Source organism: Podarcis pityusensis (genome assembly GCF_964106645.2).
Source record: "Podarcis pityusensis genome assembly, chromosome: 10".
Lineage (NCBI taxonomy): Eukaryota > Metazoa > Chordata > Lepidosauria > Squamata > Lacertidae > Podarcis > Podarcis pityusensis.
Window position 1 is genome coordinate 67,632,208 of NC_138035.1, and position 16,648 is coordinate 67,648,855.

A 16,648-nucleotide genomic window follows, 5' to 3' on the forward strand; every position below is an offset into this window, starting at 1 on the left:
AAGTTGTGAAAGCAATTCTGTTCTTATCATCTGGAGTTAGTTCCGTCTTCAATCTTGTTCTAGTAATAGCAAAGAAATCATGTACTGGGAGAAGAGAGATAGGGTCAATCAACACACAAATGAGAAAGCTATGTTACACTGGCATTAGAGAAACTTCTGTGACAGAAGTTTGTTTATAAAGCTTTACATGGAACTGCATTTCTTTGGCAGTTTTTTATGCAGATGGGAATTTCCATTCCCATTTGACTAAATTTCCAGCAATTATAAATTAGACAGACATGGTCAGCTGGAGTTGCAGGGCGATATCCAAAGCTTTTGACAGCTGTAAAACCTTACAAGGAGTAGAAATATCACATCAGAAGCTCCATGAATATAATGGTATCACTGTCCCCTACTTCAGCAATTGTCTGCACCCACAAACTGAACTCATTAAAATTCACCTTTTTAGGTATTACTTGTGAAATAACAAGTCAGTGTTATATAGTAGTAACTCTGCACAGCTCCTTCATCTCCAACACTCCAGGCATCTGCTATTGGTTTCCAATATGCTTATAGGTGGCAGATATGCTGTAAACGTAAGCTGAGTTACAGTATAATATCATGCTTTCATCCAAGCAATGTATCCCTTAGAGGAGAGCTGGCAATATTGCAAGAATCAGCTTTGTGAGACATAAGCTCGAGTTCAGATCAGTTTCTACAAGCATTCCTTTAATTTACAATTTTGTAATCTATGCCTCCTGTATTGCCAAATGCAATTCAGTTAGTCTTTCATCAGGAAGAGAAAAAACCATTGTATTTCTATAAATATGTTTAGTTTAAAATATAATACTGCCCTCTTCCTTTGTTGCTCTGACAACTTCTCTTTACAAAGAAATGCTTATTTATTTAGAATATTTGTAAACCACTTCTTCAAAAGAATTTTCCAAACCAACATAGGGCTAAAATCTGTAAAACGAAAACAGGCCATGACCACTTCAGATGCATCTTATGTGCATGATCTCACATGCGCAAACCACGCCAAACCTGGATGTAACCCACAAACGTCACAGAAAGGGGCGGAGGTCTAGAACATAACCCTCGCACAAATCAGTCACTGCCTATATTAAAAACCTTCATAATTAAAAACAAATATAAAAAACCAACAACACTTTAAAACAAATAATAAGTAATCAAATCATTTTTCTGGATAAGAAAAGTTTGCAGCAAGCATCTAAAACAATATAGTGAGAATGGCTCACAAGAGCAGAGAACATTAAAGGAACAACAACTTCTCAGAAATGTGGAACAAATATTATGTGAAAATCGTAAAAGTACAAGTTCTCCCAAACAAAGTGATCAAATAGGCATACATGGAGCAATGGGGGTCCCTTAAGTAACCAGGTCCCAAGCTATTAAGAGCTTTATATACCAACAGTGAAACCACAGAAGATTGTTGAGCAAAAGCATAATATGCCGACAGAACTGAAGTCTCATTAAGCAATCGTGCTGTAGCAGTTTGCACAAACTGCACAATGTAGAAACTACCCTGTCATGAGTCCTGAGGCATCATCGAACTCAGATGTGGAGTACCAGGCTGAGAGAGATGAGGGGAAAATGAGATGACACGGGGAGTTAATACTGGGGGAAGAAGGCAGCTGCCCTGGCTGGGGAACGAGGACTCCCATCTTCCTTCTTTCCTTCCAGGGAGACGAGGAAGAATGGGCATCTCATGGGCTGATGGGGAGGGCACAGCCTGGTCGCCCAGGACCCAGTGGCACTGCTGTCGCTGGGAAAGATGCATCCTCCCCAACCCAGAGAGCATCTCCATGCTTGGTGATCTTGCAGGGCATGAGTCTTGTGAGTAAGCATGCCTTGCCTTGTCTTGTGCCAGGGGCTCTTCGGATCTAAGCCAAAGTGTTTGCCTAAATCAGGAATGGGGAATGTGTGGCCCTCTAGATGTTGTAGACTACAACTCCCCATCGTTCCTGACCACTTGGGCCTAATAGGAGATGGAACAAAAAATAAGATAAATGGAAGGGTGAAGGGCCCCCACTCTGGCCTAAGTAATAGACTAAGTTTCCTGAACCCTAGGAAAGCAATCTGGACCAACTTAGGAATTCTCTACAGGAAGGGTGCATGGAGTAAGTTCTGCACAAGTTGAGTTCTTTCTATGTTTTTACTGCAGACAGACAACTACCAAAGAGGTCAGTACATCTTCTGCTGATATACAATTAATAACAATCAAAATACAATGAGCCACTAACATTGCTCATTGGCACACCTCAGCCGCAAAGGTACAAACCCTATGAAGGAAGGAACAGAAATATCCCTTATATGTTTTGAACACAAAATCCTCAGCCAATGAAAGTCTGCACTAGAAAAATAAATTGGATTCTCATCAGAGGTTTTTAATGAGGAAATCACAGCAACTTACCTGTATTTTGTGCAGGTAGAATTTTGACCTGAAGGGCCTTCGGGATTAAGAGTGACTTGTGGTGAAACCTGAGCTGACAGCAAAAATCCCAAAGCTAAAATAAGAAGCGCAACTGTAGTGCCTACAAGAAAGAAACAAAACACTTTAGTTCAGAACAGAATTTTACTAACACAAATGTGCTTCTTTAGCAGAAAACTGCTATTTTGTTCAATTTAACAATGTTGAGCTGACTTTGTCCGTTGCAATAAAGTATTTATATTAGGCACCTAACTCCTTGACATATGCAATGCTCAAGAACATCACATAATACAGAATGGCCAGGAACAAGGGACCGGGTTGCTACTTTGATGAAAAATTCCTCACAATATGTTGGTGCTTCATCCACATGCTCAGATGGAATTATATCTACAAAAAGGCAAATGTCACAATAGCATCCAATTCTAGCATCTGTCAATCCAATCTGCCTTATAACACCTGAGACTGAAGTAAACAGGTGTTTAGATAGTCCTTTTGTTAAGAAATGCTGAGTGTAGAATTCTGTTTATCTGAGGAAAACATGGCAAGTAGCATTAAGAGGACAACATTTCTTCAGAGATTTGCATTCTTGAAGGCCCAAATTCATTCTATGGCATCTACAAACAAGAAAAAGATGTTGCGTAGACCAGGCAAGAAATGATTTATCCTTACAATATAAGAAAAGGAGGTTGGAGCCTTATGGCTGCAAAGTCCTACACTACCTGTAACTTTAAGCCTCCCCAAACAAGAGACAAATGAGGCCCTCTGCAGGTCTTCCTCAAAAAGGAGAACACAACACTTAGTCAGAGCCAGCCAAGTAGCAGGTGTTCATAAGTTCTTCTTGAAGCTCACTTGCTAAGTGTACTTTGAGGGAAAGGATAGTTCTGCCTCTCATCAGCATTGAAAATTTAGATCAGGCGGGCAATGACCCTTCCTTCTCATCTCTGAAACGTGCTGAAGCATGTTGAAGCACTTGAAAAATCTGCGACATTCAGTCTGAAAACCAGTCTCTCTACAGTAAGATGTATTCACTGAAATCTGTCAGCAGAACTTACAGTACTCTACAGATTTGAATAGGATGGAGTTTCAACACCCCTGTTTTCAGAAAAACAGCAAACTGACTTCTTTATTAAAAAAAACGCTTGAATTACTACAGGGTTTCAAAAAAGCAACTGGAAATTGAAAACAGTCACCAGCTGAGAAAAGTTAGTTACTCATTGTTACTGAAAATTACTATTTCCAAAATGCTTTACATTACTAGCTCTTACAGTGGTTTAGGGCAAACAGAACAGGGTATATCTTGGAATTTCAACATAGAAAGCACAATCAAATCAAAAGCAGACAGCTGATTAAATAGAAGCTGTATTTGGTATTTATTTGTTTTGGCTTATATCATGCAAACCTGTGGCTTACCAAGAGCATGCAGATGTGGAGGCCGTGAAGAGCTGCTCAAAGCCTCTTTCTTCCTCCTTCCTCCCTTTTACTGCTGCACTATGCAGAACCAGGTCAACATTTGGCTTAGTGTTTCATCCAAACTGGGTTCCACAGGTCAGCTATCACTTCACAAATCACAAGCTGTAGCCAAGGTTTGTTCTTGGCTCCAGCTCGGGGTTGAGGCGAGAGCTTACCCACAAATTGCAGTGCCAACACACAAGCCAAGCCTTGGCTTTGTTCAGGAGGAACGAAAAAGACCAGGAGGCAGCAAAGCAGCTATGAGCTCTTCTCTGGGTGCCTGCCCTTTCACATGGTCTAGGGAAGTCCAACTTTGGTTTACCACGTTGTGTGAACCAGGTCTAGGCATACAACAGTGAACACTAAATAAAGATGAGCACACCATAGCTAGTTCACTTATCAATGCAAACCAGGCTGGATAAAAACTATTTACACAGGCAAATTAATTTAGAAACTCTTAAGAATTTGCACAGAAGACTGAGAGTTACATTATTTTACTGTGCAACACTGTTATCAAGATTAGCTATTACGAAGTCTTACCATTCTACATTGTTGCTTATAGAAGCATAGAATTGTAGAGTTGGAAGGGTCATCTAGCCCAAGTCCCTGCAATGCAGAAATCTTTTGCCTAATGTGGGGCTCAAACCCACAAGCCTGAAATTAAGAGTCTCATTCTTTAACAACTGGGCTATCCCAGGTCTTCGATTCATAACTGCTTGTTACTGGTTGTTATTCCTGCTCCCGAGGCTAGGAACTGAAGCAATGGATCCAAGTTACAAGAAAGGAGATGCTTGTTAAACATCAGAAAAAACTTTCTGGCAGTTAAGAGCTGTTTGACAGTGGGACAGACTCCCAGGAGGCAGTTCCAGGTGGACTCACCTTCCTCGGAGGTTTTTAAGCAGAAGGAATTTGGCCATCTGTCATGTATGATCTACAGTGGTTTAAGAACAGCTTAGTTTATGAATAACTTGGATTAAGAACGCTGCAAACCCAGAAGTAGGTGTTTTGGTTTTTGAACTTTGCCTTGGAAGCAGAACATGTTCTGCTTCCTGTTGAGTGTGTTCCATTTGTAAATTGAGTCCCCCACTGCTATGGGAAAGCACACCTTGGTTTAAGAACACTTTGGTTTAAGAATGGACTTCTAGAACAAGTTAAGTTTGTAAACCAAGGTACCACTGTAGTTTAAACTCCTGCATCACAGGGGATTGGACTAGATGACACTTGATGTCCCTTCCAACTCTACAATTTTATAATTTGATTGCTCACATGCTTTTGGGGGCATATATGCTTATTACCTTTCATTCTAAACCTGCAGAGAGGCAACTCATCCAAAAGAACCCCAAATATGCCACACCTGATCAACACAGGCCTGCCTCTTCCAAAACCTACAGACATCAACTTGGCTTGTTAATTTAAGAAGCTTTAAGAGCAATCTTCTGCCATTCTTACTGCATTTCCCTGTCTCAATAAACTTTCTTCTACGCAGTCCATCTTGGCCTGAAACAACATGTCACACAATAATGAAGAGAACTAACACAAAATTGTACCTGCTAAGCTTCCGAGGGTGAGTTTTCGCCGGCCCACTTTCTCAACAAGCCAGACTCCAACAAGAGTGAAAATGAAATTAGTGAATGCTGTCACTGCAGCAAGCCAAATTGCAAGCCGGTCATCTTGAACACCGGACATCTGCATAATGGTGGCACTGTAATACCTGGAAAGTTAAATAAAAGAGAATAAAAAGCATTGTCCCTGATTTGGTCAATGATAAAACGATTTCATATATGGGTTTTCATTATGGAGAGTACTGTATGAGATTTGTACATTTCGGCAGTTACAATATTTTCTTTTACAATGGCACTAAGGAACTGAACACGTCCTGTGCTTTGCTGGGCAGCTTGACTCGGGAGACTCCAGAAACTTGTTGCTTAAAAGGCTCTGAAATTTCCAACACATGTCCTAGGAACACTGTTCTCCTGACACTCACAAATCCTTGTTGCTTTGAGGCCAGTTGGGGACAACTTCTTCCTACAGAAGAACATGAGAAAGGATGGAATGTTGCCATGGAGAATGTGACACCAATTAAGAGTGTTAATTCATAATAAACTTAAGAATTAAAAACTCTTAATTGCTATTCTCCACTCCTGTAAGAAGGACAGATCCTGAAGCTGAGGCTCCAATACTTTGGCCACCTCATAAGAGAAGAGAAGATTCCCTGGAAAAGACCCTGATGCTGGGAAAGATGGAGGTCACAAGGAGAAGGGGACGACAAGAGGACAAGATGGTTGGACAGTGTTCTTGAAGCTACCAACATGAGTCTGACCAAACTGCGGGAGGCAGTGGAAGACAGGAACGCCTGGCATGCTCTGGTCCATGGGGTCACGAAGAGTTGGACACGACTAAACAACTAAACAACAACTCCTGTAAGTTAAATTATATTCATCAGGGAATCACAAGACAGTTTACAATATAAAAACATAAAAATACATTCCATAGTAATAAACAAAAACAGTTTAAAAGGGCATAGATTGTTTAATCAGCCAAAGGCCTGGGAAAAGAGGAATGTTTTTGCCTCGTGCCTAAAGATATGTAATGAAGGTGCCAAGTGAGCATCCCTGAGGAGAGTAATCCACAAGTGGGGAGCCACTGCAGAAAAGGCCCGTTCTCATGTTGCCACCCTCTGGACCTCTTGTGGAGGAGGAACACAAAGAAGGGCCTTTGATGACGACAAAAGACTCTTCCAGTGTCTATACTGCATTCAAACAAAATGTGTTACTGTTGCAGGCGATAAAAGTGCTTGTCACTAGTGGGTCTGCTGAGCCGTCTATTTAGTACACATTTCAAAATAACTGAATTTAACAAGTGCTATAAACTTTTAGGGGGTCTGAAATCTTATGCTTAGACGTGACCAATTTAAGCCAACCTTTAAAGCAGAAGGATTCCTTTTTGTCCTAAACGGCTGGTAGTGTGTTCTTATGACAAGACTGCATGTCAAATTTCAAAATGGATTTCTAAATTACTACTACAAATGCTATCACTCTGAAATACTTCAGTGAGAATTATTTAAGCATTCAAATTCTTGATTCCAAATTGCAAAATCTTTCAAGTTTTGATGAAGTCACCAGCAAACAAAATGCTGCAGTCCAGCTTTCATTTTAAGTTTGCACCTCATTTGTATGAAATGCCATCTCATCAACACACAAAGATTTTATGATCCAAAGAAACGTAATGGTTGTGATCTTTTGTTCTGCTATAACTGAAATATCCTGGAATCACCAAATCATTTCTATTTTACCATCACGTAAAATACCAAAGGATGCTGGTACTTTCAAAGCCTCTCAGAGCCAATTCCTCCTTTCTGCTCATGTTTTTTTCCTTATTATTACATTAGTCCTTCTCCTCCTGCTTTCAGGGCAGGGGTCTGATTGCAGATCCAATTTATCTGTGCTTTCCACAAGAAAACTGTGACAAAGCTTCCATTTAGCCTTCTATTCACAAGAAAGGGTCTCTATTGTTTAGACACAATCTTAAACCATAGTGAATTCGTCCCTATTTCATATGCTCCCTTCTTCCCTGACACAGCCATGAGCAGACTGGCAGGGTCTGCATCTGTTTCAAGATAACCAGAATTATTCATTATATCTGATCAGAAAAGCAGAAAACCATCTTAACTATGGTTTAAGGCAGGGATGGGGAAACTCTGTGGCCCTCCAGATATTATTGGATTTGAATTTCCTTCACCATGGCAACACATGGAGGGCCACAGCTCCTCCATCCCAGTGCAAGACTAACCAGAGTTGCCTGAAAGCAGAAACAAGAGCTTCCAATCTCTTTGCAGCTACACCAGAGCAGCAGGAAAGGGAAATATGGGCACTCCAGCCTTGTGCACATAATGCTAAGCCATAATTATGTCTGGAATAAATCACTATCAGTTTCTGACTATGACAAAAGTCTAACTGATTAAACTTCAGTTTCAAGCATAGTTGGCAGACAGCTGCTACCTGCTCAACTAAGGACACTTAAAAAAAAGCTTTTCTTCCTCTCAGATGCTCCAACTTTTAAATTGAAAAAGATTCCAGTGGACAAGCCACGACTCCTTATATTTCTCAGAGTTGGTAGCAGAGACCGCCAGAGGGAGCCCTCACAATAAACAGTATACTTCTGAGGAAGTGGTGCTTTTGAGACACTCTCTCACCTATAAGTATCAGCTCTGTATGTAGCACAAGCAATCATGCTTTCACATGATGGAATGAATAGACTAAGTATTCTAGGCTAAGAACACAATTCAGGAACAAGAGACACACTGGAACTGGGACAAAAGAGGAGACAAGACTAAGGTCTACAGGCAAATTAGACAAAGGCTGAAAGGCGGACCTTTAAAACGCGTGAAAAGGTAAATTTTATATATCAATGTATTTCAGAACAATCACCACTCTTTCCCCTTTTCAAATGTTCCTGCTCACTACATATTGACATTTTCAGTAATATGCACTTGTTAGTTCCTTTCCTCCTATGAATTACATCTGGCTCAAAATTACTGCCTGCAATTTTTAATCCTCAATCTGAAATCTTAAACTATTTCTTTGGATGTCACTGTGTCATTGCAGGTAAGAGAAAGAGGAAATCCCAAATGTCAGTATCATTCATAATTTAGATTTTCTGTTTAGCTCATCAAACTGCTGGATATGAAACCCAAACAACTGAACGCTGTGCTTCCTCAGTGAAAACGATGCTGTCATCCTTTTAGTTTCTTAACTCTGTAATTATTTAACCTTCATAGTATACCTCCTCTCTTTATAGGAGGAGGATCTTTTGCAAACTGATTCTTAATGAAGTTGGCTTTTCAGTGGTTTGACAGACTTTTCAATCACAGTTAAATAGGATGAATGTTCCCAGTGCAAAAGCACCTTTCAGCAGTTACAGTAGTTTCTCTTTCAGAGCCATGATATTGTTACATACCTTTTACAATGCAAAAATAGCAAGAACAATTTTTTAACACATTAACACAGTTTAGGAAAGTGTCTAGGAAACCGCTTTCTCCACAACTTGTAACTCAACTGCGAACTCAGCTCAAGGCAAAATGATACCACAAGCAGCACTCTAGCAAAATTGTTAAAGCTTTAGAAAAGAACTGAAGCAAATAGTTTTACAACTGACTCATGTACCTTCTTCTACGTTCACAATACCAATTCTTATGGGACTATTTTATCCATTTGACTCCAAAAAAGGTATCTTGTAGAAACACAGTGAGATACTGAAATTCAAAATGCTGTTCAAATATGACTGTGCTTAACCACATCAGGTTTATGTTGTTAATATATACAATTCCTGTCAGAAGGAGAGGGGAAGACTGAAGCACACTAGTCGGTTGATTCACATTATGCTAAAACCCTGTATCTGAACCCAGCTATTGGCTATTCTTCGCCTCCATTTCTGCAAATCAGAAAACAGTGCTGCTATCTTGCAAATTTTGCAACCATTGAGCCCAGGTTAGTCTCACACAAACCAAAGGAACATTTTACAAGGCAGTGATATATGACAAGAACGAGAGGGGTGGAGGGGAAAAATCACTGAACTGAAAGTGTTCCATTTAAAGCTTGGTAACTGAAAAAAAGCTGAACGTAAAGAGTACAGTCCATTCATTATGTGCAGCAAGATATTTCTTTCCTGAGTAGCAAAAACCTGTCCCACAACTGTTTCAACACGTGAGGTTAAAAATCAGTTTATCACGCACACAAAAAGAGCCCACAATGGTCTTGTAATATATTAATGGATAGTGTATTTAATATAGTCATGCATACTTACTTTCATGATCCAGTAAAGGTAAACTATATTTCTTAAGGATTATTGAATTTATTTTTTCCCTTTAGGGCAGATGAGGCTAACTTGTAACTCTCTGTTGAACATGCTAGGTGTGGCTGATGGGAGTTGAACAGGTTAGCCACTCCTGCTTAAAGGTAACACATTCACCATCTTGCTGGGCTTTTGCACATGCACATCAGTATAGAAAATTTCCTGAAGTTCTGAGAAGAAAGCAACACATACACTAGCTCAGTTCAGACCATCCTGTAGCCCAAACCATGATATGATGGATCAGGAACAAGCTGATGGGCCATATACTACCTCTCTCCACTATATGCAACTCCACTTTCTATTTCCGGCCTTGATATTGACATTCTGCTGTGATGTCCCAGTTAGCAAACTATGCTTTACTGCTTTCCATTCAAACCAGAACCAGAAACCCTTGGTTTGGAGCATCATCTAAATTGCTTCAGTAACGCTTTCTGTGACAATATAACCATGTTCAATTCTTAATGTGGTTTTCGAATCCATTTGCCGAGACAAAATCCTCGTCTAGTGGCTACCACACAGCTATTTTTAAACTCTTCCTTGATTTTCCAGATAGCTTGACAAAGGTGCGGCCATGTATGAGTATCTCTTAGTTCAAGTCAAGTATAGGGAATCATGCTAAACCACTTAACTTGTATCTCTTTTTTTACTTCTACCTCTTTCATCAGAGTGCTTATTAATCTTTGCTACTCTTCTCTCAGATGTGGCGTGTCTTCCTCTGCTGCACATCTACACAATCTTTAAACAGAATGGATTGTGCCTCATCCATTCCAGTACTCCATTGTATTTATTGCTTTTGGTGAAAGGTCTTAGCAAATACACACAGTTACAATAAATAAATAAATGAATACAATAATATGAAACATTAAACCAATTTAAGGGCTATGTTCAGGTGGAATTTAATTGCATACCAACAATCCCAGGTTGTGCAACTAAAGCTGATTTGGTGCTCTTGTGTAGCAAACCCCCTTTCCACCAAAATTGAACATTTTGCTGAAGGAGAGTGACAGGAAAATGTGCTAGAAAGTGTGGGATAACCATTGCTTGACACAACATTTTATAACCTCCCGGCAACTAGAACTGATGCTCAGTCTAACCTTGTCTAACCTCCCCACAAACACTGTTGAACATTTGTTTGAACAAACAAGTCTGAAAACAATCCAAGATTATGTCACTACCGTGTGTTAATCACCAGTACTGATTGAAACACCACCGTTTTATCAGCTGAGGCAATCTGCTGCAGAGTGAATAGACACCTCTCCTATAAACCTTATCCTAATTTCTTAGTGACAATAGCAAAAGAGGGCAACACAGCAGGCCACCTATTTACTGATATCATTTAGCAAAGGAAAAAAATCACAGCCAACTTTGGTGAGAAATTGTTATTATTATTACTGGAAATTTTATGATGCAACTAAACAAACTGTCAATGGTGCATTACCCACAATACAAATTAGACAACAAGGACATAAAAGAAGAAAAAGCAAGAAACATGTCCACACTCAATAAAGAAACAGGCAAGACAACAGGACACACCTGTGTATTTCTACTGCTAGACTGGTATGGTTATGCTTGAATCCTGAACAGAACATTCACAATATTCAGGCATTCTTGGTGGGGACATGGGAGACGGCCTTATCAGTGGTCTGCTCCCAGACTTCTGGGAACTCCTTCCCTAAAAAAGCTAGACCAGCTCCCTCCTTGCTGTCCTACTGGCAGGTGAGTACTTTCTTGTTGCCACAGGCTTTTGGGAACTGATTGCTTTTAATTAAAGAGCTGGTGCCCTGCTGTTTTTATTGTAGTCACTGGTATGTTTTTAAATGGATCTTATATATGTATATAGTTTTAATTCTATCAATTGTATTTTAATTATTGATTTTCTGATTTTTTTGAGAGGTTCTTGTTTTTAATCTGTAAGCTGCCTTGAGTCCCATAAGAGAAATAGGCGAAGTATAAATAAACGTATAATAATAGTAATATACATTGTAATGGACTAAGACAAATAAATTCCACATTTGAAAATTAATTGTGGTGACAAAAGCATACTAGAGGCAATACATCTAGAATAAAGACACCAGACCTCTCCAAAAAGGAAAATTGTACACTTTGAATGATTACTATTCAGCACCAGAGGCACTGTAAAATATCCTAGATGAGATTTTCATGTTCAGAACACATATCCCCAATACAAAAATGTTGGGCGTGCTAGAAAGCCCCTGTGCTGTTTTCAGTGATAAGCTAGTCAACACAATGTATGCTGTTGTTTGTGGGCAAACTAGTATTCAGCTCAAACATACCTTTGAAAGCTAGAATTATCCACCCCTTGGAGTTACTGACATGTCAAATTAAAAGAACATGGGAGGAGCAAAGCACCTGCCTCCTCATTCTGAGGAAGCCATGCTTTGGGCTTAATGTTATGTGCAAATGTGGTGGTTATGTTCACCTGTCTTTTACTAGAACCCCAAGTACCCAGTGCAGAAGACATGCACTGATGCCCTTTTCATGAGTTTGAGAACCCTCAACGTTTGCCAATGAAAGGCTCCCCATTTCAGATGGTTGCCTCCTAGTGAGAGAAGGGAGAGCAAGTCATGCCATGCATATTTTGTTTTGTTTAATACTCAATTGTCACAGTGCAGCTAAACTAAGACTGTGTGGATAAGGCCAATATATAGTTTGGTCATTAGGTGGTACTGGACTAAGTTGTAAATGGGCAGAGTTGGAAATGGACAGACAGTTTCCTGTTCTTATTTAAGGTATATAACAAAGCTCTTGTCTAGCTTTTGGACTGGTAGATAAATCAAGCCATGGTACCTTAAAATTACACATTCTACGTCCCCCTCCCCCCTGCCAACATCCCTCACTATGATGACATAGTAAAAAAATAGAAAAGGCTGCACAATTCCTCAACATTATGAAAATGCATTAGCGCACAGACTTCTTTGCATACAGAGCGTTATCCCCTAATGAAATCATTCTCTTGAACCAAATTATTCTTGAATAGCCTAGTGAAGGTATTTAAAATTCTAGGAACACTTCAAGTTTAAGTTCACACACAGAAACCATCTCATTATTTTCTCCTTTTTCAACTTTTAATTAAATGTGCTACATCAGTAATATTTACCTTGCATAAATTAACTTTTTAAAAGAAACACGTCTAAACTTTTAGGACTGCTTAATTAACATCAGTAAGAGCCGCCAGCCTAAAACCAGACAATTCCTGGGAATACTGGTTTTCTTTTCTTAATCAAACATTGAGATATTATATTAGACTAATTATATACTATATAAAGAATATAAATGCATATCTTTAGGTGCCCACCAATCTTAAATTTTAAAGCAACAGGCACAGTTGTTAGTTCTGAATAGCATTTCTGTATATGTGTATATTTATTAAAATATTAAAATATTTAGAACCCACTCTCTATCCAAATATTTCAGGGTAGGGGCACACTAGTAATTAAAACAATCCAACTACGAATCAGGAGTTGATATAAGAAATAACTTTAACACGCAGTGACAATCATTACAAAACTAAGCTGTGAAACTAACAGTTACTAAAGCTTCAGTATGCTTAAATATCATAGTGTAGATTGCTCCCATGGTCCTGAGTAAATATCATTGCAGCAGGCTGTGTACAATGCATTTACTAAATACATTCAGTGGGGCCAAGAGGTGGCTCATGACCTATAGCAGACTTGACCCCGAGCTTTCATGTTACTCACATACATTATGAAAGAGCATCTGGGTCATGCATTTCTTCAGCATAGTTGCCTAGAGACCGTTTCGCCATCTGCAGCAACAATCTAGACCCGTGCGAGTTAAAGGCTTTTATGCATTTACTTAGGCATACACCTCATGCAAACCGCCTGCAAATCAGGTTACATATTGCTATTCCTTTGGTCCTCGGATATTATCTACCACTCACTACACGAGGAAGAAAGTGAAGCTATCCATTGGGCAGTGAAGGTTAATGTCCTTACTTTCTATGCTTTACCTAACCTAGGAAGGTAGCCCATATAGCAGAAGGAAAACTCTGATCCGAAACCTCTACTGCTTTGAGGAATTATCTTCAGGAAAAGAAAAGGCTAAATAGTCAATTCTACACAAATCCAGAGTCCCTAAAATAGTTGGATGGCACCTTGTACGCCTCCTTCTGGCAACTCCTGCAGCCCAGCTGGTGCCAAACGTATTGCTGTGCTTTCCTTTGGAACACATCAATGAAGCCAAGAGAGGGGGGATTTTGTCATCTGGGCAGCTCCGGACCTCCATATACCCTGCCCAGGCTTGGACTCTAGGGGGGGTCACTTTGGTCTGCTAATGCAGAAGTTTGTCTTCGCCCCCCAGAAGCACACTCCATTGTCTTTCGAGAGAGACAGTGTTGCCAACACCAACAATTACATAAGTACCGTATTTTTCACTCTATAAGACGCACCAGACCACAAGACGCACCTAGTTTTTGGAGGAGGAAAACAAGAAAAAAAATATTCTGAATCTCAGAAGCCAGAACACCAAGAGGGATCGCTGCGCAGTGAAAGCAGCAATCCCTCTTGCTGTTCTGGCTTCTGTGATAGAGGCGCAGCCTGCATTCACTCCATAAGACGCACACACATTTCCCCTTACTTTTTAGGAGGGAAAAAGTGAGTCTTATAGAGCACAAAATACAGTAAGTAATAAGTAATGTGCCACAAGACCAATTAAATTTATTATTCTGTGCTTTCAAGATACAATGTAAATGAAATCAAACTGAACTGAGTATCATCCCCACTTTCGCAGAACTATTCATATCCAACGAATGTGGGGGTTTTGGTGATGATGTAGCTCATAGAGCATCAGTTTTTTATGCAGAAGGTATCATCACATAGGGTTGGAAATGTCCTCTGTCTGAAACACTGGAGAGCTGCAACCTGCCAGAATAAAAAACTGAGCTAAATGGACCAGTGGTCTGATTCAGTATAAGACTACAATCAGACCTCAGTTCCCGAACGCCTCCATTTTGGAACATTTCCGCTCCCAAACGCTAAAAACCCAGAAGAAAATGCTCTGGTTTTCAAACATTTTTTGGAAGCTGAACATCTGACGTGGCTTCCGCTTGAGTGCAGAAAGCTCTTGCAACCAATCAGAAGCCGTGCCTTGGTTGTTCAACGTTTCGGAAGCCGAGCGGGCTTCGGGAACGGATTACGTTAGACAACCGAGGTTTGACTGTACTAATTTTCCTAAAATTGATGAATGCTTAGGTGGGGGTGACTGCTGGATGCTAAGGTCAAGTGAGTTGCTTGAAGTGTTGAAACATTTTTGTTACTTAAAAAATCTTAAACCTACACTTTCCCAGAAGGGTTATTTGATTTTACCACACCCACACCAAACATTAATTCAATCTTGGGGGTATTTTTGCCCCATCCCCACAAAATGTACCAAAAATTACTATTTAGGCCCTGGTAGTTAACTGCATAGTAATATTAATGTGTATGCCATCTGAGTACTAATTTGGCAGCATCCGCTCCTGATACACACAAACTTAAAATGTTTGCTTCTGCTCCATCTGTTTTGGCATATTATTCAGTGATCATGGGAACCTACAAAGAAAATGTCTGGCAGCTACAAATCCCAGAATTTAACTTTTGGAAGTTATGATCAAGAACAGCCAACATCCACAGCCTTGTTAATTGTCTCAGGATGCTTCATTGTATACACATCTTGAAGTAGCAATATTCCCTCTATTTCTGACAATGCAATCTATACCTTCAAGCGTTCCAAAATGTCCCTTCCTAAGGTGAGGAGGCTGCTCAGAGATGAGGGCTTTGAAAGCATGTGCTGGGCCAGTCCCTAGTTCCCTCTCACTTAAAAGGAAGGGCTATCAAGGCAAGGAACAGGCTGGCTGATAGCCATCCCAACTTTCAGCCGCCTCTCCTCAAAGAAAATGTGTAAACCTTCATTCTTTACACCAACATAAATTGTTTAGAGGAAATCTGGACTGAATATGGCCTGGAAAAGGTTTAAAAGTAAGTCAAATCCAGGGTTGTCACCTTATTGCTATCTTTTGCGATACAGAATGTGGAAAATCATGACTATTAGGGGATTTGAAGAACTGGAAGGGAAATGGAGTAACAGAATTGAGGCAGGTCTACAGACAGATGGGTGGAAGGGTTAGGATTCTGGTGTGACCAAGGCCAGCACAGGGCCCAGATTCTTTTCTTTCTTTCTTTCTTTTTTAAAAAGGTTGACCAGACATTTCTGAAGAAAGTTAGCACACAACATGCAGATGTAGTCATTATGATTCAGCACTCAGGCAGCACAATTGCAAATGACCATCGCTTAATCACTGTTGCTGAGCATTAAGAGGAAGAAATGTGGATGCCCTCATCTGTGATTTGGGAAGGGTCCCTCCCAGAGCTGCAAAAGAAAGAAAGAAAGAAAGAAAGAAAGAAAGAAAGAAAGAAAGGCAAGAGAAGGAGGAGGATACTGGGGTATGCTTGTTAGAGCCCCTTCCTCATTATCATTTCATTCATTCAATGTGCTGTCTTTGCAGAATAAAACACAACTGGTATGCTTTACTCAGAAGCAGCTCTGTTGAAATAAATGAGGCTTCCTTCCTAGTGGAGATAAATGATATGACAGGAATTTCAGTTTTTGCCCACTATATTTATTCATGTGTGTGTGTTTTTCTGCACTTATTTTTCTGAACATGTCTTTCTCAACTCTGCATTTAAGCACTAGACCCCAATCTGCATATTTTGGAGCACATTTTAAAGACTCCTTGACAGAAATGAGCTCTTCAATTAAATCATTAAATTAACTGGCTCTATATCAAAAATACTACAAATCCAAGAGGCAAACACAGAAAAAGCCATAAAGACATGGCCAAATTAACTTTAATCACACTGCCTCAAGTATGCATATGCTTTTTGCACACTCATTTACCCT

General features: G+C 39.9%; 1 protein-coding gene across 2 annotated transcripts in view; it reads right to left on the minus strand.

Annotated features, from left to right (window-relative positions):
• The window catches only part of SLC2A13 (solute carrier family 2 member 13), a 111,111-nt gene that overhangs the window by 48,881 nt on the left and 45,582 nt on the right, over positions 1–16,648 (minus strand). For both annotated transcript variants that reach the window (XR_013991152.1, XM_081023661.1), the window contains exons 5-6: positions 5,428–5,591; positions 2,414–2,534 (exon numbers count right to left, since the gene is read on the minus strand). Coding sequence is in view for 1 of the 2 variants with exons in the window: in XM_081023661.1 (XP_080879787.1) it covers positions 2,414–2,534; positions 5,428–5,591 (285 nt within the window). In the remaining variant the exon portion in view is untranslated. The remainder of the gene's footprint in view (positions 1–2,413; positions 2,535–5,427; positions 5,592–16,648) is intronic.